The following is a 22431-nucleotide window of genomic DNA, read 5'->3' as shown; positions in this document are numbered from 1 at the left end:
GGGAGGCCCAGGAGCTTGTCAACATCCGGAGCCGTTCAGCTCCTCTAAAGCAACGTGTTCATAAGTCCAGCGATGCTACTGATGTTTACTACCTTGACACCATGAGCGTGTACAGGAAAGACACTTTTGTAAACGGGTGCTCTTAAATTGAAAACAAAAACCAGGATGCTCATAGTTGTCGGAACACGGAGCCGGTACCTTCCTAAGAAATTCAGGCCTTTTCTGTTTTGGTGGCTGGTTTTACTCCAGTCTCCAAGAACCATTGTTTTTTTCCCCCTCTTTGTTTCACTTGAGATTTTTGTTTTCATAGATAATTATCGATTGTCATGAAAGTAGTGTTTTAAATTCCACAGTAAAATAACAATTAAGGAAAAGAGCATTCTGATTCGGAAACTGTATCCGGACCATACTTTCTGATGACCTTTTATGACGTGGTTATAAGAGAGAGTGTCAAGATGAAGATGTGTAACTGGGATACAGGTTTTTAAAAATTGACAGTGTTGCTCTTAATATGGGAGATGCCTTATGAGAAAAACAGAACCCGTAAACTTTTAGTTGCTGAATCGGCCATTGTTTGGCCTGGGGCTTCACTCTTCGGGGTCGGTTTAATGGGGGTGGTCACTCCTGCCCCGTTTTGATTTGTCTGGCTGTCAAACTGGATAGGAAAACCTCCAGCGTTTGATTCTTTTGTTCTTCCACAGGCCCACTAACCCCCAGAAGAGGAATTTTCATAGGTAATTAATGCTTTATTTTCTTTAGAACTCTTAGTATTAAAATGAGTCTCTTTCTGAAAAGAACTTGCGAAAGTTTCAGGACCCGCACAGGGATAATGGGTTTTCGGTTAAAATTCCCACTAATGCGTTTTCTGTAGAAGCAGAGTCCCAAGAGCCGGTTAACTTTTGGTATCAGATTTGGCAAGTGGAGAGGGTTTTTTGTTTTGTTTTTTTTGGGTAGCACAGAATCAGGTGTTCCCATTTCACCTCCGAAACTTAAGGGAAAATGTACCTTGACTCCTTTATCTACTTTGCCAAGTACACCAAGTTGGGGAACCTCGGAGGGAAGGGGACCAACGTGCCCTTCCCCACAGCCCGGTCTTCACTGGGGCTCCTGTAATAGGTGAATTCTCCGCAGACTTTATCTCCTGCAGACGTGAGAAGGATGCATGTTTCCCGTACAAGTTGGGCAAGGCTTTGAATGCTGGCATTCTCATCCACCAAACGGAATTTTCTGAACCTCCAGGATCAGCGGTTATAAACATGTTATCGATCAGGTGGTAGGTTTTATGAGAATAGCCACATTTCAATGGGAAGATTCTTTGTGTTAATTTCATTAATTTGAACGTGTTCTTTAAGGTGGCAGTGATGATTCTGACTCACTCAAGGTCGATTATTGTAGACAGAGTTCAGTGGCAGATTTTTTCTGAAGAGAACTGGTGAAGTCATCACTCAAGACCGAGGAAATGCTGAGGCTGATAATTGCTCCTGATTATTCTATTTCTTTCTAGATGGCTGCAGAGACTTACATTAACTGTGCACTGAAATAACGGGCACAGAAGAAAGTGTGAATAGAGCGAGCTGGAGTCTATGTTGGACACTAGCATTTTGCTCTGTGGGTGCGAATAATACAAGATACTTCTGTGCTTGGCCGTCTCATTTAATTGAATTCATTGCATCAGAACTGAATTCATTGCATTCTCCTGAAATGGAATTGGGTTAAGACTTACAGGCTGCACTTTTACAAATGATACAATGGTTGAGTTAGCAGCCCTGGATGTCTTTTCTATTGGACTAGAAAATATTAAATTTGTATCAAGTCGCTTTTACCTGTCCAGAGACTTTGTAAAAGTTGATCAGGCAAACGTGTCTTCGGACTTGGCCCGGTTTTCTTATGCCATACGTGATACTTATGCCCAGAGACGAGATTTGCTTCTGGTGCTTTTACTGAGATTTGGAATATTTGGTCAAATGTTGTGATCCATAATATACCACAAAGGTGAATGATTACATGTACAGCATTTTGTAAATACTGGGCTTTTTAGTATCAATTTTAAAGAGTACCAAATTTGGGGGAAATAAATAATTACTATTTTGGGGTGATGTGTGTGTGTGTGTGTACATGTGTGTAGTTTCATAATATCTCATCCAGTTGTGCTCCAAGAGGCTGGATGTGGATATTATTTTTATAATTGAAGCTCCAATACTGAATAATAATGTGTTCCCTAATCGTGTTAAAACTTTATAACCTTAAGTATAACTATAGTTTTACTGTTACTTTAATCTATCCATATGGTATTGTTAGTACAACTGCTTGAGTGGGTTATTATGGTATAGTACTAAATTCCAATCTTTCCGATGTGAAAAAAAAAGGTATTATGATAGAGTTCATTATATTAGTGATTTTAATGATTACCTTAAAATCCGTATGTATAGCTCAAGAATGACTTACACTTTTGCATAGAATCAGTGCATAATCTTTAATATTTATGAATGCAACATAGTGCTTTCTCTATGCAAATTCAAAAGTACTTACTTAAATCCACCCGTCTTTTGCCTCCAAATTATAAGTGTAACTAACAATCCCCAAAACTTGGTGGACAGTGAATGATTTTGAAAGAATGTTACTTAAGTTGATGAGATGATGAAAACGTAACCATTGTTCTGATCAATGGTGAAAGATAATTGCATGCCCCTCTCCCCTTTCAATCAAAGGAAACGTTTAAAATCCAAAACGTATTTTTTTTTTCACTTTATAGCGTTAAGACATTTTCATACATAAAGTCTCACGTAATACTTCAAAAGCCCTGTGTCCTAGGAGGGCCGCCTGGATCTGCATTTTTGGAACAAGGAACCTGCAGCTTAGAGAGTCCCAGTGACTTGCCTGGGAATCCCTGAGGCAGAAAAGGGTAGTGGTGGGTTGAACCACACGAAGATGCTGTTTTACCCGTGCTCTTCATTTTATATCCCATTTTATCCAAGTCCTACACACTGTCTACTTTGGAAGCTCATATACAATAGTGACCTTGGGATTTTACTGTAGATCGGCCTTAGGCAGCTTTCAAGTTAACAGTTGGGTTTTTATTTCACTTGGTGGCAGTTACTTAATTTCTCTCTCTTTTTTTCCACACGTTATTCATTCAGAGTAAGATGGGGACAGCTAAGCAGGAAGACTGGATGATAAAGGAAAGCTCTGTCATTTTTTAAAAATTTATGTATTTTATTTTTTAATTTTTATTGTAGTGCAGTTGATTTACAAGATTATGTTAGTTTCAGAAAGCTCGCTCTTGTTTTTGTTTTTTTTTTTTTTTTTTTTTTGATGTGGACCATTTTTAAAGTCTTTATTGAATTTGTTGCAATATTGCTTCTGTTTTATGTTTTGGTTTTTTGGCCACGAGGCATGTGGGATCTTAGCTCCCTGACCAGGAATCGTACCCGCACCCCCTGCATTGGAAGGCAAAATCTTAACCTTTTTGTTTTTTTTTTTTTTTTTGATGTGGACCATTTTTAAAGTCTTTATTGAATTTGTTGCAATATTGCTTCTGTTTTATGTTTTGGTTTTTTGGCCACGAGGCATGTGGGATCTTAGCTCCCTGACCAGGAATCGTACCCGCACCCCCTGCATTGGAAGGCAAAATCTTAACCACTGGACCACCAGGGAAGTCCCCCTCATTTTTAAAACTGGTTTCCACACCTGCCAGTTTGAAGAGCTCAGGATTCGACATTGTTTTCAAAGCTCTCGTGATGTCGGTGAATTTTAGAGGTGAATCAAAGTGTTGGCTGGTCATCTCTTCTGGGGGTTCTCAGGCTCTCTTCCTGGACTTCCAGTGCTCTGCAGAGTTGGAAAACTTATATTCCTCCAGCTGTCTTTGTTTTAGTAAAGCAAACTGTATATTGTACTTGATAAGATACCACCCCCTGCAACACAAAATACTTGAAAACTCTCTCCACACAGAGTGGTGACAGGAAAAAAAAAATACAAGGTCATTTTGAGGGAGAGGAGTTGAGAACCATCGGTCTAATGTAACTCATTTTAAGGTTGTGAAAACAGAGGCGGAGGGAGGTCGGGCGTCTTTTCCAAGGTCACTGATTTAATTAGTGGGTAGAGATGTTTGTAAATATTATCAGGAAAGAATAGGGTTTGCTCTGTCTCTGTGGGCCTTTGTGTGGAGATGAATACCTTTCTCCTAGGATATGGCCTGTTCCCTCTAGAATGATTTATTGTTTGTAGAAGTGCTATTTGTCTTTTTATTTTGGAGCCTTGCAGGAAATTGCTTCATGCATATACTACAGGGTATGCTGGTGGACAGAACTAGAGAAAAGCAGACACTTGAATAAGGAAGAATGCTGTAAGTTAGAGAAATAGGCTACTGGTGCCCATGTGGGCAGTGTTTTCTGATGTGGCGGAAGGGTGAAGGCCTGGCAAGCATTCAAGATCATATGCTTACTTGTGTTAAAAAACAAAAAAAAAAAAAAAAGGAAGAAAAAATTCTTGGGATAATTCAAATCGAAAGGCCTCTGTGATCTGGGAAAATGTAAGTCCTTTTTCTTTATCAATGGGTCATCCTGGGCCGCTGATCTGACATCCAATGGGGCTGTGTTTTCAGTCATTCCTTGAGGGGTCCTTAAGATGCATTTCTTCTCTAAGTGAAATATCCTATACTCGTCATTATGAATAAGGCCATTAGCAGTTTCCTAAGAAACTGTTTCATGATGAGTCATCACTCTATTTGATGATGAGTCTATTTGAAAACGAACAGTTTTAGAATTTGCCTAAGGACCCATGAATAATCAGTGGTTGCTAGGTGGTGATCTTCTGGGGAGTGGATTATCTCACCAGTGTCCTCCTTGTTTTTAAGATCTTTTATTTTTTTCTGAGAAAAAACTTATTTAACTTCATTGTTATGGGATGAGAAATGGTTTTTCAGAAGGCACTGCCTTCCTAAGATGTGATTCTAACCCCCCTTTGAAGGGCATAAAAGAAGACACAGACAAAACAGTTCACACAACAGCTATCCATGTTTGAAAAAACGTGGTCGGGAATCTATAGCCTTGTGCTCTGGGGAGTGGTTCAGGGCTGTGTTTACACGCGCTGCCAGTCTTTCCAGCATCCGCAGAGAGAGCACTTCCTTCCTAGCAGACGGTGGCCTCAGGGCCACACGCCTGCTGTTAGAAGCCACGCGCGCCAGTAATCCACCCAGCATTGCTGTCGGCCAGTGGCGCAGGGTAACAAAATGGGAATGCTTGTCCCCTTATCAGGAATGAATGGAGTGATGAAACTCTTCTCAGGATAAGAAGAAAGCAAAGTTCAGAGGACCCCGTCTCCGGGCACTGGCTCTGTGGAGCCCTTTCCCAGCTAGGTGGAAAGCGGACAGGAATAAGGATGCTGATGTGCCATGTGGGGAATGTTTGTAAATAAACCCAGTCGTCTTTCCCCGGATGAGCTCGGGATCCCTTATGTGGAAAACTGGTCTTCCTCGGAGGACCTGGGACGGAGCTCTGGCTGCCCGGCCCCGTGCTGGTGATGGAAAGCAACTGAAAATAGAGGCTGAGGTCAGTGACCATCTGATGCCCGTGGATCCCCAGGTCGTAGAAGCCTCCCCAACCCGTCATGTGAATGACACAGCCGTTTTCTGCCCTGCCAGGCCCAGCGCAGGCCCTCTGTGGTCCCCTGCTTCCTTCTTCCTGTAGGGCTTCCAGAGCCCGACGTGGGTCGATGGATGGATGGATGGATAGACGGATGGACGGATGGATGGAGGGAATTGTGAGGTGGGGGAGAAGTTTTGGAAACAGGCCAGGACGTTCTTAACTAAATTTAAACACTGTGCATATAGTACTTTAGAAACTCCAGGCAGAAAGCAGGATTAAACAGGGCATGGACTAGAGGCTGTTGTGCACATTGATTTTGTTTGAAAATCAGACACGGACGTGCAGCCAGAGCTCCTCAAGTACTAAGGCAACAAGAATTCCTAGAAAGGGAAAGTGGTCAGTTTCTTATACCACAGCCTGGATGCACTTTTTTTTAAAGATAATTTGCTACTGTGATTTGTGGTGGTGTCATGCTTCTGTCTTATTCTTATGTGATGCAGGTAATTTTAAAAATGTTTTCCAGCATGAAAGGGACCTAAAATAATACTTTTGGTATTATGCAAATGAAACAAAACAAATCCATGAGCTACTCATAAGCTCTTCCAGTTATATCAAATGTTTTAAACAAATACTCTATCAAATATTTATATTAAATAAGTTTGGTGAAACTAATACAAAGAACTCTTCTTACTTCACCAATTAGACTTATAAGAAACGTACAGTTCAGCTGAAAATACTTAGGTGCGTTTTCGCAAAATATCTTAGTTGTGAAACTGCAAAATCTGTATTTCTTCTTTCTTTAGAATATTATAAAACCACGAGTGGACATTTATCTCAGTCAGTTTCAGAAAACTCACTTTTAACTGGCTGAATAAACAAAAAAAATTTAAACTTTTAATAATGAACCGTGTGGAAATATTTGATACGAAATATTGACCACTTCTGTAAATACAAACATTCATGAATTTTGAAACATTCTTTCGATTTTATTTATTTTGACAAATTTTTGAAATGAACATTTTCTTTGCAAGTTGAAAGTTTACAGTAGCTTCCAAATGTTGATAGAATGACGTTTCGGTGCTGAGGGTCATAATCAAAATTGTAAAGACGCAGTAGCACGGACCGATCTTAATTCCCTTTTACTTCTTACTGTTATTTGCAGTTCAGCTTGTGGGTAGTGTTGGTTTATGAGTAGATTTAGTTCTCAATGAAATGAGCACTGCAGTAAAATACCCAAGTTTAACCCAAGTTAAACGCGTGGAGCGTTTAACTCAGTTCCTAGAATAACTCTGGGTGATAAGCATGCATCTTCACAAGTCTGGAGTCCGTGCTGTTCAGCTGGAATGTTCAGAATTCATCTTTGAGTTTATTCTTGAGCCGTTCTTGGCCAAAGACACAGGATGGGCTGTCCCTGCTGGGACTGCAGGTGTCCTTGCTGGAAAAGTCTGGTGGAGCCCCTCAAACGTGTAGTGCCCCCAGTCCCCCCACACACTTGGGGTCCATCCAGTGACGTGGAATTTCCACATCAGTTTTCTCCTCTGAGAAACCACAGATTTGATCCTGCTGGGCCCCGGCTCCGAGCTGTCAGCCTCTCTGAGCTCTGGGTAGCCTTGCCTCAGAACTCCCAGTATTTCTCTGTGCTCTGTCTTTGCTGTTAGCCTTCGGATTCCAGAAACTTCACTAGGTTAGTGGACTCCCTTTCCCATTCCTTCTGAGTCTTCCCTGCTCACCCTCAGCTCTTGCTGAAGAAGGAGGCTCACCTGTAGTCTCTGCTATGGGAAGCTTCCCGAGAACTCACCCCTGCCCTTAGCACCTTTCCCTATGCATCCGTAGCTGCAAAGCAGAGAAAACTCACACATAAGATGTATTCAGTGCTGCTGCCCGTCCATGAGAAGTCAACGTTTCGATTTTAGTTAATTTTTTTCCTCATAAATGATCCACAGACATTTCATGTGATCACAGTTCTATTTATAGTGTAGGCTTCAAAATTGCTTAATTTTCAGACGTCCTATTAATTTCCAAGGAGAGTTCTGTTTTCTTAAGACACACCTGAAACCACGTGCAGGCAGCTCTGAGCCTTTTTAAAAAGCGTGTGTTTTATCTGTTTGTCCCCGAAAAATCCAGCAGAGAAATGATAGGAACTTCCCTTAAGGGCTCCTTGGGAGGATAGAAAGGTGGCCCGTGGGGCAGGAGAGACAGAGGCAGGAAAGGTTAGATCTTCCTTCAGCTTTCAGATTTAACCAAATGGTTACATTTTCTTATTTTTTCATTACAGAGATGCTGATTGTGACACGTTGCATACTTTAAAACTATTTCACCCATTTGAAAAATATTACAGTGCAGGCTAGAAAGAGGTTTGGCTTCCAAGCTAAAAAACAAAAACAAACAAAAAAAAAAGAAACAAACAACCCAAAACCAAAAGTACCGAATCTTCAAGCCTACCTTTGAGAGCAAGGAAATAAATGTAATGTTGACATGTGTTCGGAGCATGAAGTAGTATAGGTTGTAACAAGTGCTCCAGAAAACAAAGCAGGGAAGAGAGAGGGAGAAGGTGGAGAGGAAGCAAGTCCTGTAGGTATTGAGGGGGAGAGTCCATATGAGCAAAGGGAATGACTAACTAACTGTGCAAAGACCCTGGGCAGAAAGTTGCTGGTGTGTCCCAGGATCAGAAGGAGACCCGTGTAGCTGACCAAGAGGGAGCAGGGAGAGAGTAGTAGGTGGTGAGGAGGAACTGACGGTGGACCGCGACGTGTAGAGCCTGGTCAACCACTGTAAGACTTTGTTCGTGTTCCACAGCGAAGACGGAAAATGTAGCTCCTTTGGAGCAGTATGTGAAGTGTTTAAAAACTTTTCATATCATTTCGCCATAGCATCTTTTTTCACTTAGTGTGGTATATGTCAACTCCTGACTTTCTTTTTCAAAAATATTATGTAAAAGGGTGAAAAGACCTACAAGTTTCTGGGGGAAGGAAAGACGCTGAGATGTCATTGCACTGGGGAAGGCAGAGGGAAATTGTCACAAGATAAACAGTGCCGTCAAAGCACAAGCGTGTAGTCGTGGAAGTACATGCTCAGTCACACAGACATGTTTGTAAAGCACCTTATAACATGTTTAGCTGGTGTTTCATCCTCGAACCTCCAAGGAGGGAACGTTCTTGCTCTTACCCTTATTTTTTAAAGGAACCACCCGAGGGTGAAGGGGTCCAGCAGTGGACCTCAGGGGAGCCTCTGCCGGGCTGTAGGGAACGATGCTCTGGTCCGCTCGCTGCTGCCTGGTGCTGTGTCTTCTCAGTACCCCCAGTGGCTTCCTTTGAAAAACTGGGTCAGTTACTCCCAGCTCCCCCTCCCCAGGGCATCCATCCGCACAGTGTGCTTGCCGGTAAAGAGCCGGAAATTCAGGCTCTGCAATAAATTGATTTCCTTCATCAGCTGATTGGGAAACTAAAATGATAGAAAAGTCATCATTCCATGTATTTCATGGAGATAGGGCCTCAACGTGAAAGCACCGATGGGGGGGTGAGCTTGGAGTTAAGGGGTGGAAGGCGTCGTCCAGAAAGGCTAGTACCGCCTGTGGTATAAAGACCCTCCTCTCCTTCTAGCCTGTCTGTGGAGAAACCGCTCCCTCAGTACGTGGACTTTGTGGCTATATGTAGCTTATGTCACTTTAAGGACTTGACATGGGTTTAGGTCTACCTTTAGAACGTAAGCTCGGTTTTACTTAATTTTTCTGAGATACGTAAAAAAGGGATGGTCTGCATGAAGTGTCTTAATTAAAAAAGCTCATCCATTCGAACAAGAGAAAAATGACGATCTCATCCTAATTATTTATTTCTACTGTATTACTAGTTATTCCTTCCCGTAGGGGTTGCTATTACCTTGTCCAGACCGGAAGTGTGAAATTTGCTTTCTCTCTGTCCAGTGTATATTTTAGGAAACACGCTTATGCTCGTGGGTCTCTTAAAGTCATTCTTCAGAATTTGATGTGTAAGGAATCAGGGCAGGAAGGGGCGGATGGCGGGAGGCTGCGTGTTCGTGTTGGGGGGAGGTTTGTGACCAACACCCGGGGTCTCAGCGGGGACACACGGCCGGGGGGGGCTGTGCTTCCCCCTCTGTGTCTGCCACCCTCGCCCTACAAGCAGATTGCTAGCATAGACTTGTAAATAACTTGATTCATGCATAGTCTTGTCAGATCTGTGCAAAATGTGTGAAGTATGGGCAAGTCAAATAAGGATCCAATTCAAGCTTATCTCCAAAGAATGACAGTGGCTAAATATTAATATTTCTTTATGTGAGCATATTGAAACAACCAATTTTTTTTACACATTCCAAATCTTTTTATTATAAGTAATAAAATCATAGAAATACTGTACACTCATACTTTAGAAGTAGACTTGATTTCTTTCACTTGAGTTTTACAATTGTTTCCCTCAAGTTTTTGGTTGTTGAAAGAAAATAAAGTCAATGACAAAAATACTAGTGAATAGCACTTGCCCTCTTCTGCCCAAAAAAACCCCCCACAAAATCCAGAAAATACTAATACTGTCAAATAAGGATCCAATTCAAGCTTATCTCCAAAGAATGACAGTGGCTAAATATTAATATTTCTTTATGTGAGCATATTGAAACAACCAATTTTTTTTACACATTCCAAATCTTTTTATTATAAGTAATAAAATCATAGAAATACTGTACACTCATACTTTAGAAGTAGACTTGATTTCTTTCACTTGAGTTTTACAATTGTTTCCCTCAAGTTTTTGGTTGTTGAAAGAAAATAAAGTCAATGACAAAAATACTAGTGAATAGCACTTGCCCTCTTCTGCCCAAAAAAACCCCTCACAAAATCCAGAAAATACTAATACTGTCAAATAAGGATCCAATTCAAGCTTATCTCCAAAGAATGACAGTGGCTAAATATTAATATTTCTTTATGTGAGCATATTGAAACAACCAACTTGTAAATATAGTAAAAGTTACAATGAATGGGCAAGTTTACTCTGTGTCTTTACTCGCTGTTTAGGTCACTTTGAAGCCTACGCCCCATTCATGTTCAGTTCGATACAACGAGTAGATGTTGCAAAATGGCCAGCTGCCCTCTAAGGAGAATGGAGAAAATCACTTATTTTATGTGAATTCATATAGACCGAGTGTCACAAGATCAGAAAGCTGCTAAATGTGAAAAGGCGGAAGTGATCTCTCCGGACAGGACACATCCCTGTCTGCGTGACGCTCTTCTGGAGGGGAGGGGCCTGTGTGTGTGTGATGTATCGGGCGTCATTGTGGTCTATCAAGTGGTCGTCTGCTCAGTCTGGAGTTTGTGTTTTTGATTCCTAAAGAGGTGGTTGGGAAGGCATGTCTTCTTTAAATCCATTCTTAAAAGTCGTAGAGAAACCCTGCCCAGCTTTTGGAGCCTGGGAAGGTTTTCGTGTCAGTCAGTAAGAAATGCCGTCTTTACACCGAATGGATGGATCGTTTCCCACCTTTCCAAGCCTTCAGCAGTTTGGGAAGCTGTCTTTATGTCGCTGGGTATTTCGGTCCCGCCCTCTGCCTTCTCCCTGGAGAAGAGGGAAGGATGAGACAGGTTTGTGATCAGGGGTGTCCCAGCAGCGTCCCCTGTGTGTCACCGTCTGGACAGGACTGGGTGCCCTCCGGCCCCGGGCATGAAGGCTTCCCACCTGGGGGCAGCGGCAGGCACCTCCCTGCTCCGTGTCTGACAGCTGGTGGCCCTGGGCCCTCCAGGAGGGGCTGGGGGCCAAAGTTTCCAACCACAGGCTTCTGCGGATCTCCCGATGGCACGTTGAAAGTCCCGGGTCCGAGGCGCCTGGTGTGCGGGGTCCCTCCCAGCAAATGAGCAAGTAGAATGTCTAGGTTAGGCTCGGACAAGTCTGCACAAGTTCTCTTCAGCAGCTGTACCCAGCTGAGGCTCAAATTGTGAAGGACATTAAAAACATTTCAGCCTTTGGGCTGAACGAGTGTGCAGGGTGGCTTCACGTGGCTGGTCCGGGCACTGCCTGCCGGGGAAGCTGGGGGTGGTCTGCAGCCTGGAGCACCGGGGCCTGGGTCCCCCTGGCCCCGCTTTCCTGGGAAGGCGTGGCTGTCGGCTGCTGCTGTCTTACTTTTTTTTTTTAGCAAATGCGCTTAATAAAGATGGTCTGTAACTTCGCACGTTCCACTTTTCATTCCTGAAATTTCAACCAGGGGTACTCCATTTGGATGTAAATCGCTCTCATCGGCCACAGAGGAATGTACAGAGGAGTTTAAATTAAGTCTGTCTGCATTTTGGGGCACCGCCGTGTGTGACCCCCGAGAGAACAGAGGTCCTGTGCCCCGTGGCCCCGCCTAGTTGGGGCCCCGCCGGCTGCCGGCATCTTGCTCGCGGGCCGTGCGACGCGGAGAGGGACATGTGCGTTCTTCGGTGATGCAGAGACACGCGCGGCCCGTGCACGAGGCGTGCAGGAAGCACCCAGGCAGGGTGCCCTGGGCAGCGTCTGAGAACTGTTAGCTTTAAATGGCCCTGAGTTACTCCCCCCCCTCCAAAAAAACAATTCTGCTTCTGTTCTGCTTCTAGCCAATGAAAACAAGTTTATTCATTTTTTTCCGAGAGCTCTTCGCCCTCGTGCTTGTGCATTCATGGCTTGTTTACTTACTGCTTGAAGGTGCAGTTGCTGGCGATGTCATTCATGGGTGTAGTTTTGAATGGAGGAGAAGCCGCGATGGCAGATGGACGTGCTCAGAGATCCCCAGTGCACAGGGCTGCCCGGCCTAGGGCTTTGTCATTCACAACACAGCGTGTGGTTACACGTGTACATCATTTAAAGGTGCGGGAAGAAGGCAGAAGGGACCCGGCCCCAGGGTGCACATCCTGCCAGCAGCACGTGCTTACTGTTTGGGGGAAAAAACAATTTTTGTGTGTGTATATATATGTTTTCTGTTTGTACTGCTTAGTTGTATACTGTATGCATAAAATCTCTTTCGGTAGTTTCCCCGTGCCCAGTGAGAAATCTAGGGCAGAAGAAGAATGTCGCCATTTTCCTAACAGGGAACAGCCTGGTGGGTGCTGCCTGCTGGGCCTGTGGACCCTGCTCTGGTGAGGCCAGCGGCTCTCCACGCTCGCATGTCCTTGAGCCGTGGGGACGGTTGCCCTGAGTCCTTCCTGAGCTCCCAGCAAGGCTCCTGAGGGTGGCCGGTGGTAGGAATGGGTGTCCACCTGTGCCGGGGCAAAGGACGCGGCCCTCAGCCTCCTCTTTGCTGGGAGATCCTGCATCTCAATGTACAGGCCAGGTGCCCGTCTGCGCAAGGTGTGTTCTTCCCCCCAGCCAGGACGCTGGCATCCCTATCAGGGAGGTGTCATCCGTGGGAGAGAATTTACTCGCAGTGTGGAGGCTGAGGCTGCTCAGGCCCTGTGGGTCTGTGCCCAGCAAGACAGCTCGGGTCACAATATGTTTCCCCCGTTTTTTCTAATCCTTTCTTCTTTTTTCTCTGTAATGACAGTTAAGCACTTCACAAATCCCGTTTTCAGTACATTTCCAAATTATTGCATTATCATTATGTATAAACCAGAGTAAATTTCAGATTCCTGAAGGTGTCCCTTTTTAACTGTACTCATAAGTACGTTTCCTGTTAGTGATACTCTAGAGGTGATTTGAGTTATATTTGGCATAATTTCAGATTTCCAGAAAATGCTTATTTCAGTTTCAATAATAAAAACAAAAAAGGTATCAAATTATAAAACGAAGAAAACCCAGTAGCAACTCTTAAATATTTAAATATTCGAAGGAAAGAACGGTCCATTTGAAATGATACGTAACAGGATATTTGGGGATGGATATATTTTGAACAAACTGTTATTCTACATTCCCTTAAATTTATAGGAAAACTATAATATTTCGGTTTGAGAACCTCAGCTAGACAGAATATAAACATTTTTATAGTACAAAATATATGCACCTGAGGGAGAATTACACCGTTCGTAGGATATTTGCAGTTTTAATGCAAGTTCCATCACTTGGCCCAAATACTGTTTCAGAGGGTAGGAACATAATGCTTATAGTCACATTCTCAAATGACTCAAGCAAGAGAAGAGATTTGAGCCCTTTCTGAATTGCAGATCTAACGTATATAACTTTACTTATGTTCAAGTTGAAGGAGTAGTACTGTAGGATGTATTTAGTAATAATCAGATTTATTCGGTACTGTGGTATTATGCACGGAGTAGCAAGTGGAAGAGTAAGGAAGACTAAGTCCTAAAGTGTGTGCTAGCTTCATAAATGATTTTATGACTTGCTTCCTCCTCGGTAGGGTCTGTAAGAGGATAGCAGGCTTTTAAGTCAATGGGATTGCATCTCTGAAGCACGTAAGCCTGCCGATAATTTTCAGAGGGGGTATCAATTAGTCTCCAGGTGTAACACGCAGATGGAAATATATGTTGTAACTTCCACAAATTTACCCTTCTTTTCCCTCCTTGTCTTCCTCGTGTCCTGGGACACAATGTCTCTGTCACCGTCACTCAGCTCCACTGTTAAAATGAGAAACAGCCGTGTCCAAGCGAGCGAACGTGGCTGTTTTCCAATCAAACTTTATTTCCAGAAACAGGCAAGGACCCGATTCGGCCGTACTTTGCTGACCTCTCTCTTAGAAGGCCACTCTCGTGTGAGGTGACAAAGGTTTTCTTTTCTCCTGGGCCTCAGACAGTCCTAAAGTTCTGTGCTTCTTTAGAAGATTTTATTCTGCTTTTCTGCTATGAGAAATGGCATAAACCACATGGGTTTTTATTTCTGTTTAGCTCGTCAGAGCTTCGTGAAGGACCTAACAGGCATGTGCTGTATGCTGGGGGCCGAGGTGGTCCAGCCCCTTGACCAGCAGGAGAGATAGGTGCACGAAGCAGAAATGCACAGTTTGCAGGGTTCGGTGTCTTTGGGGGAGTTTATAAACAGTTGACGGTACCGTGTAAAGGTTTAAACTCCAGGACCCAAATGGAAGTTCCAGACCTCCTCTCACTCCTTCCCGACTCCTCCCGTCTTTTATTTGCAAAAATGGGGGCTGCATTGTCGGCCCCCAGTGCAGCAGTGAGGAGAGTTCTGGGAGAAGTTAAGGATCGTCCTTTCCTGCTGATCAGCTCCAAAGCAGCGGGCAAGTCACCAAGGCTCCCTCATCTGGTTTTTACCTAGAAGAGGTCTTAACGTTTCATAATTTAAGAGGAGGGTCCACCAGCAATTTAGGGACATTTTTGCCTCTCTGGTGTTTGCGTTAGGGCACGATAATATTTCTCTGATGATGCTAGAAAAGTCTTGCCATAAAAGGGTAGCTTATAGGATCCACACACCAGGCTTTTCAATAGCAAACAGAAAAGGAATGAATACTTAAGTATTACAACATAAAGTTGGTGTAGGCTATTCACTATAAAGTTTATTTATGCTGGTTGCTGTGGGTGAAACTTGGACAATGGGGGGAGATTTGAAGCGCGATAACAGTCTAGGACACCTGATTGCTCTAGTCTTTGGTGATTAAGACAAGGTCTTATGTGAAGGATTAAACAAGAGCTAAAGAAGGAGAGATGCCTTTCATTAACCCCAGCCTCACGTGAAAACTTGGTTGTCTCATCCTGTTTCACGTTGTGTCATTAACATCAAGTTGCAACTCGATGCTGGGAAATGTCTTTAATAACAAAGCATTCAGGATGAAATGATTTTAATTGTCAGTGGAAATGATGAGCTCAACTCCAAGAAGCTTCTAAATCTTTCATGAGTCAGGTTGCTGAAGTCACTTACTGAGCCCGTTTGTCCTGGGGACACTGTGCTTCCATATTTTCCTTTCAAGTTATTTATTTTTTTTTTCCACTTGCAAAGTTCAAGTAACCGTTTTTCTTAGAACCCCTGGGCTTCTTTGTTATCACACCCGACCTTACTTTTTTTTTTTTTTTTGTGTATTCTAAGAGTGTTTTTGCTTCGAGTAAAGTGAGGAGATACTGAATTATCAGGGTGACTTTTCTAGGAATTTCTCATGTAACAGAAAAGTTTATTTTCTCCCGTCACTCTGTGTTTAACATAAAAAGTCTCGGTGGACTTGAAGGACATGTTTGGGCTCGCCATAGGGTTTATTTTTTTTTTTCCGTCATAGTTGCTACTAGAAATATAAATTTTAATTTTAAGAAGTATAATGTTTCATTTTTGTCACGCAGATCAGTGTCTGCACTGTTCCTCATTCAGATCTGCCTGAAAATATTAAGTCATTTGTACCTGCTACATGGGTTTCCTGTCTGTTTTGTCCAGTGCTGCTCACCAAAGGCCCATGAGCCGAGGCCCCGTTCCCTCCTGCTGTGCCATGGAGCCCCACATGGGACTCTGTCTGCATCCAAACCCAAATAATCATAAGAAATCATTTAAAAAAAAAGAGCCGTGAGTCAGAACGTGCTCCCAGAATGCTGCTTGAGTTTGCCAGAGCACATTTACCCAATTTATTTCTAAAACCTTCTCGACCATATGCTCACTGCATTGTCCACTGAAGTGTTTGCAGTCTTGGAGGCCAGCTCGGCGGTGGTGTGAGGTGGCCGTGTTCTGACATCCGAGCCTTCCGTGGCTAGGGAGCTTCCCCACTGGTCTCAAGGACAGAGTTTTTCAGTGATTGTTTTCTTTTTCTTTCTTTCCTTTTTTTTTTTTTTTTTTTTTTGTAAAATAGAGCAGATTGGTTGTGGGACCTTTGCTGACAACACCCGTGCTCATTTGCATTCTGATTGGTCTTTTAAATGGAAGAGAAAGGGCAGAATTAGCGCTGGTCTCCAGGGAATTACGATAACTGCATAAGGGACTGTATCCCTCATGTGAACGTCATTTGTCATATGTCATAGAGCGAAAAGGAAAAGGATAGCTGGGCTGCATGACGTGCCATATGGAACAACTTCAATCTTTGCGCTGAAAGTTTTGTTTTGGTTTTTTAATCAAGTAACTCTAGATTGATGTTTTCCATGAATGAGTTTCTTTACGAAGCAATGTCTAAGCTACAGAACGGTACAGTGTGTAATTATACCACAAATGCAATGTGTATCAATAAATTTAAATTATTTTAGAAGCATTACGTCTAGGAGCAGATTCAGAACTGGTGTATGTTACTCTGTAATTGTGTTCACCAGCAACGCGTGGTTCTGGCCTTTATTTCTTCTTTGTGTCGCCCCTGTACCCTCACAGTTCAGAGAATGTCTCCCATCTTAATGATATTCACTGTGGAGGAATTGTGAAATCAATCATTGGTTCTTCACCTCTAGTAGAATTAACATAGGTCATAAAATAAATAAAATTTTGCTGGAATCTCATCGTTACGAAGCATACGTATTTAACAGTTGAGGGTGATGGGCTAGTAGTGTTGGAAGATTTTTTTTTTCCTAGTTGGCTGAACCAGGCTAATTTTCAGGGGGAGGGGTAATTTAACTTACTTTAAAAGTAACTAAATAAAAGGCAAAAGTGGGCTCACATTCCTAGGTCCCCGCTCCTGCCTCCGTCCCCTTCTTCCCGGGATGCGGGATGCAGGATGGAGGGACAGCAGTGAGAGGCGGTTCGTGGCAGGCTGGTCTGGCTTTGCTGGCTGGTTGCTCGCCTGACCGCAGAGAGCCTGCTTGCTTGGCGCACTTGAGCCCTGTATCCCAGGCATCTTCCCCGAGTGGTCCCCTCCTGATGATCCTAGGTCAGGATTCTTGCTGGGGTGCGTGCAGGAGGATCTCCCCGTGAGTTGGGGGTGAACCCCAGAGGTTTCAGTGGCAGGTGACTTGGGTGGCATGGACTGAAGTTCCCGGGGCCGTGCGGAGGCTCTCTGCCTTGAGGTGTCCGTGCAAGGCCACTGTTATCTGACCCAGTAGGAGACAGATTGCATCCATGTTGGGTCGATGTGTTGGCTTCAGGGCACATCTATACGCTTAGATATGTGTTTGAAGCACTGCACAGCTCTGGCCCAGACATCTGTCTCTGAGCTGGTGGCCATCCTCTTTCTGGTCTCCTTGGCCTAAGGCTGCTCACGTCCTTCCCACGTGCCGTGAACGAATCCCTCTCCCTGTGATGGCACCTGTGTGTGTGAGTGTGCGTGTGTGCGCCTGTGTGGTCAGCCTCCCTCCCCAGTCATCCGTGGCTCTCCCTGGCCACGTGTGGGACCACATCCCTGGCCCTTCCCTTCCGTGGAAGCCTGGGGCTGCTCGGCCCACGGCTCAGCATCTTAGGGAACCACGTTCCTTACTGTCCCCACATCAAGTTGAGTCACTGGGTGGCCGACAGCCCGAATCTCTCTTGTGCCTTTGGAAGAGCTTTCTTCTCCCTTTGCTGGTAACTGCAGTCGGGCATCCTTCAGAACGCAGGTGTTTGCAGAGGGCGGCGCACCTTTGAAAGAGTTGCTTCTTTCCCTGCCCAGAAAACAGCTGTCACGTGACTCCCATTATTCTCTTCCTCCTCATTCTCCCGTGTGCCTCACAGAGGCCCTGCACCGGAGCAGAATTGGAAATAATGATGAAAGGTCATTGTGTGAATAAATGCATGAATTATTTCCTTGCTTCTTAGCAGCTCTTTTCTTTCATAATGCTAATGCTTAGAAATTAAGGTTTTGACAATTGTGTTGTTTGTACTTCAAAAAAATGAAGTTACACATTCAACTTGATTAGAGCTCATGACGGTCTAATGATAGTTATCTCATAGCAACAAAGCATCCTTAAAAACAGAGCAGAAATGTCCATGGCCCTATGAGTTTGCAGTAAAGGAATGTAAGTTTTTCAGCAATAATTAACTCTGTGTGTTTGAGTTTGAGGGATTAAAGAATTTACTTGCTTAGCTGTTTTCAAGGTAATGGGGTTTTAGCGTTAACAAGAGACAATTAGGTACATTTAGCTAATCGTTAGTGTAAAAATAAAATAAACTCTGAATAGAAACCTTCTGAAAGTGGACCCACAGGGTAGTACTGCCTCTAGGGTGGCTATCAGATTCTTTTCACAGTCAGGGCCTGAGTGACAAAATGCAGACTCATTTAGGGTGAGACTCGAGTCCAGGTGGATTTTAGCAAATGCCTGTATTTAAGGGACATGAACCTTCAGGTTCTCACCGGAGTCTCTTAGGACCAGAAATCACGATAATGAATTAAATAGCTGGAGACACATCTTCCCTTCAGAGGAACTTTGGGACCCTGTTCTCCATTCAGTTTCATGTGCTGACCAGTTTACTTGTTACATTTCTTAAAGGACGTAAGCTCTTTTAAAAATAATAAAGTGGCACTGCCTCAAAATGTCACATTGTAGGGAACTTCTGAAAAAGTCATGAAAAGATACGGTATTTATGTTGCGTGTAGACAGCACGTGTCTACACAGGCTCTTGTCTGGGTACTGCCTGGCTACGGGGCAGGGGCTTACGCTTGGCTTTGCGATACTGGAAGTTTCTCTCTTGCTGGGATTAGTCCTTTGAACTCAAGATGAACAGAAAAGAAGTAGACACACAAAAAAAGCAAATCCAGGAGTGTGGTGAGAGCCGAGCACAGAATTCTGAGTGATTTTAGAGGAATATTCAGAGGTGCAGGTTAAGTAACTACAGCTGCAAAGGAAGACACTGTTCTGTTTACGGTGGGCCGTGACCCACCGGGCACGCATGTGACCGAGTAGTTACCAGCACGGGGAGTGATGAACAACTTGGCATTTTTGTTTAAAAGCCAAGAGGCTTAAAAAGAAAAAAAAGGCAGTACGCTGTGAAATGTCAGTCTCTCCAGTTGGTGTGTCCTCTAAAGGGACAAACACATCCAGTAAAAATATGCTGAAAACATTGGGCACTGGGAAAAAGTTAAGGAAGTTTGATCTTGCAGCCCAGAAGGAGGGGAGCAGTTGAAGCTGGTGAGGGTCCTGCTGGCTCCGCCCAAGGGCAGAGGAAGGGGGTGTATAACGGGGGCTTATTTTTGAATATTGGGTCGTTTTAGCAACAGGATAGAGTACCCAGTGGGAAGGGTTTTCTGAGGGCAGAAGTGTGAACGTATTACTTCTCCCACTTTCTTACCGTGACCCACATTTGCATTATCCGTGTAGCTGAGAACACGCGGTGACACGTGGCGTGGTTTTCATCCTCTCCGCAGCCCTGTGAGGAAGGCAGTGGTTTCTCCCCCTCTGTCCACACGAAGAACTGAGACCTGGGCATTTAAGGGGCCGTCGCCAGGCCGCTCAGCCTCTCTCCCAAGGGTAGAATCGTGAATGGTTTTCTTGCATTGAAAATGTGAACCTCACTTTATGGATCTCGCAACTCACTGTAAACCCAGTCGCCCTGCTTCGGGGGAAACCGAAGGGGAGTTTACCCGTTGAACTTGTCTCTGGAGAACGGAATGAGTAAAAGTTTGCTTCCCAAAGTGGATCATTTCCTGAAAGTGACACAGATGGTAAAGGTGGGTTAAGGGGGACCTTGTCTCCCGCGATAGGACGGCTCTGTGTGCGCGGCAGTCCCGCTGACTTCTTTCCTTCCTCTTGCAGAGTGAAGATCCGTCTGGCTTTATCCCCTTGACGACACACATCAGAGAAAAAACGTGAAAAGAAGATGCTCGCAGTTTCCTTTTGAATCTGAGCGATGACCACGTGTGGACGCATCTGGATTAGACGTGGAACCATCTCTGTCCCTCATTCCCACAGGGGGCATTCATCCTTTGTGCTGGTCGTGTTGTGCTTTGTTTTTCGACAAAATTAGCGGAAGGAGTGATTCACAAGAAAATTGGACGTTTTCATCGGCCTTTTCCGTTGTGGCCAGTGTCTTAATTTCTCCTTAACTTTCATTTTGGCAAAGCAGATCTATCCCTCAGCATGCTAGGAGATTCTACCAATTCGCATTAAAGTGGTAAAATCTGGTAAATACTGGCATCCTCTCAAAACTACCACGGTCCTACCTCAGTTCCAGGTGAAGCCAGATCGGCGTGGTCGGGGGCCGGCGGGACCTCTGGGTACCTCTGCTGTGAGGCCCCAGTGCGGCCATCTGCCTTATCAAACAGGCCCGGTACACAGCTGCTTGTCAGACTCCAACCCAGGTACCTGCGTGTTTACTCACAGACAGAGCCCAGTGTGGGACTGACGTTTCCCAAGGGAGATGAAATTTGAGATTGGACTTTGAAGATGGATGGATAAACAACAATTATTATATGTAACTGAAGCAACCTACTTTGGAAAACCATCAACTGTATTGGGGGATGGGGGGTGGGAGGGGCAGGGTCTGGAAAGGGGGTATCTCTTTTTACCTTTAACAGACTTGTTTAATCTTCTCTCTGTAGATGTTTATGTAGGTACTTCAAATTGCAAACGCCTTTGATCCTATTTACAAGCTCAGACGTCTCTGCTATCCTTAATCTTGAGCTTGCATTTCTCTAACCAAAAATTCACATAGGCATGCTGGCGGTTCAAGACTGGTCAAGGGTTTGGCAGATTTCTTTTTAAATGTATTATCTTTACTATGATGCTATTGTGTCTGGCAACGAGGCTGACCTGAACAGCAACATACACACACACACACACACACACACATACACAAAAAAAAAGGGAAAGGAACTGATAAAAGAGGCATTCTGGCGTCTGGCAACGAGGCTGACCTGAACAGCAACATACACACACACACACACACACACACACACACACACACACACACACACACACACAAAAAGGGAAAGGAACTGATAAAAGAGGCATTCTGGCCCCTATGTTATTAATAGACAAAGAAGAAGAAAAACAATCTTACAGTACATGACACTTGTGAAAAAGATTCCCGACAAGGCTACCCCTATTTTACATGTTTTCAGTGTGCTGAAAATACCAGTGTGGTGGCAGTTATCGCGGGTGTCAGGGAAAACTGCTGCCCTTTGACCTGCAGGATGCCACGTCATCTCTCTGCTGCCTTGACACGTTGGGGGAGCTCTAGAGCCTCCCTCCCGTGCCTGGGTCCCCAGTGCCTCTTCTCTGAGAGTCCTGTAGAGGTTAACACGAATTCGTTGGAGATACGAGTTGGGTTTTTTTTCTTTTGGGGGGGAGAAAAATATATATAAATATATAGATAGATATCACTATAGAATAATGCATTCATAAAATGAGGCTTTTCTAGAGGAAGACCAAAAAATTCAATGTCTTAAACGTATATTTAATCGCAATGCAAAAGTCTTTCTCCTGCCATGCTGACCTTTTAGAACAGAGGATTGTACCGCAAGACAAAGTTGAATGTAAAGCGATCGCCCTGAGCATTTTCCAAGTTCCACTTTTCTAGAGAATCACACAGCACAACAGTGCGTAAACTATACCATGTTAGTTTGATGGTCATTTTCAGTGTGTAATATAGAGAGACTTTATTAAAATGTATAAAATGTCCTAAAGTTTTGGTTTAGTTTTGGGACTCGGGATGGATGGAGTTGCTATGGAAACCACCCCCACCCCCACCCCCCGTAGATAGGACTGAACATGGGCGCTGCTGATGGCAGTGCCTGACTCGTATTTAAGTAGCTCCCCATCCTTCGCGTGGTCCTGCCACCCTTCCCGTGGTTCATGTTCCTCCTGCAACTTTAAACAAGCGAAGTAAAAAGTTGATAATATACTAAATTTTCTTCTATCCTGTACATTTCAAAAACAAAAGGCATATGCAATATTTACATTTTTAATTTAGTTTACAGAATGGAACCAAAATGTATAAATGTTATGTTTGTGAAAACTTCACAATGTATATTGGGTCTTTGTACATTTTGCCTGACTTACCTTAAATTTAAAATATTTTTTGCTATATAAACTTTAACAGTTATTAAACAGTGTTTTGTTTTGGGGTACGTATTGTTTCTGGAGATCAAGATGTTAAATATATTTCTTGCTATTGTGATATGACAAAAGACTGAC

At 43.8% G+C, this 22431-nt stretch overlaps 1 protein-coding gene across 6 annotated transcripts in view; it reads left to right on the top strand.

Annotated features, from left to right (window-relative positions):
* IRS2 (insulin receptor substrate 2) overlaps window positions 1–21124 on the top strand; it is a 29104-nt gene extending 7980 nt beyond the window's left edge. For 2 of the 6 annotated variants that reach the window (XR_003682546.2, XR_008618997.1), the window contains exons 2-3: window positions 19615–19964; window positions 20050–21124. Coding sequence is in view for 2 of the 6 variants with exons in the window: in XM_028497396.2 (XP_028353197.1) it covers window positions 702–734; window positions 19615–19631 (50 nt within the window). In the remaining 4 variants the exon portion in view is untranslated. Of the gene's footprint in view, window positions 1–701; window positions 735–19614; window positions 19965–20049 lie in introns of those variants that run through there. The other 4 variants (XR_003682545.2, XR_003682547.2, XM_028497396.2 and 1 more) reach the window with 4 other exon arrangements.
* The last annotated feature ends 1307 nt before the right edge of the window (window positions 21125–22431 follow it).

Source organism: Physeter macrocephalus, chromosome 13 (assembly GCF_002837175.3).
Source record: "Physeter macrocephalus isolate SW-GA chromosome 13, ASM283717v5, whole genome shotgun sequence".
NCBI lineage: Eukaryota > Metazoa > Chordata > Mammalia > Artiodactyla > Physeteridae > Physeter > Physeter macrocephalus.
The sequence above is the reverse complement of the archived record's forward strand: the minus strand, read 5'-3'. Positions and strand labels throughout refer to the sequence as shown.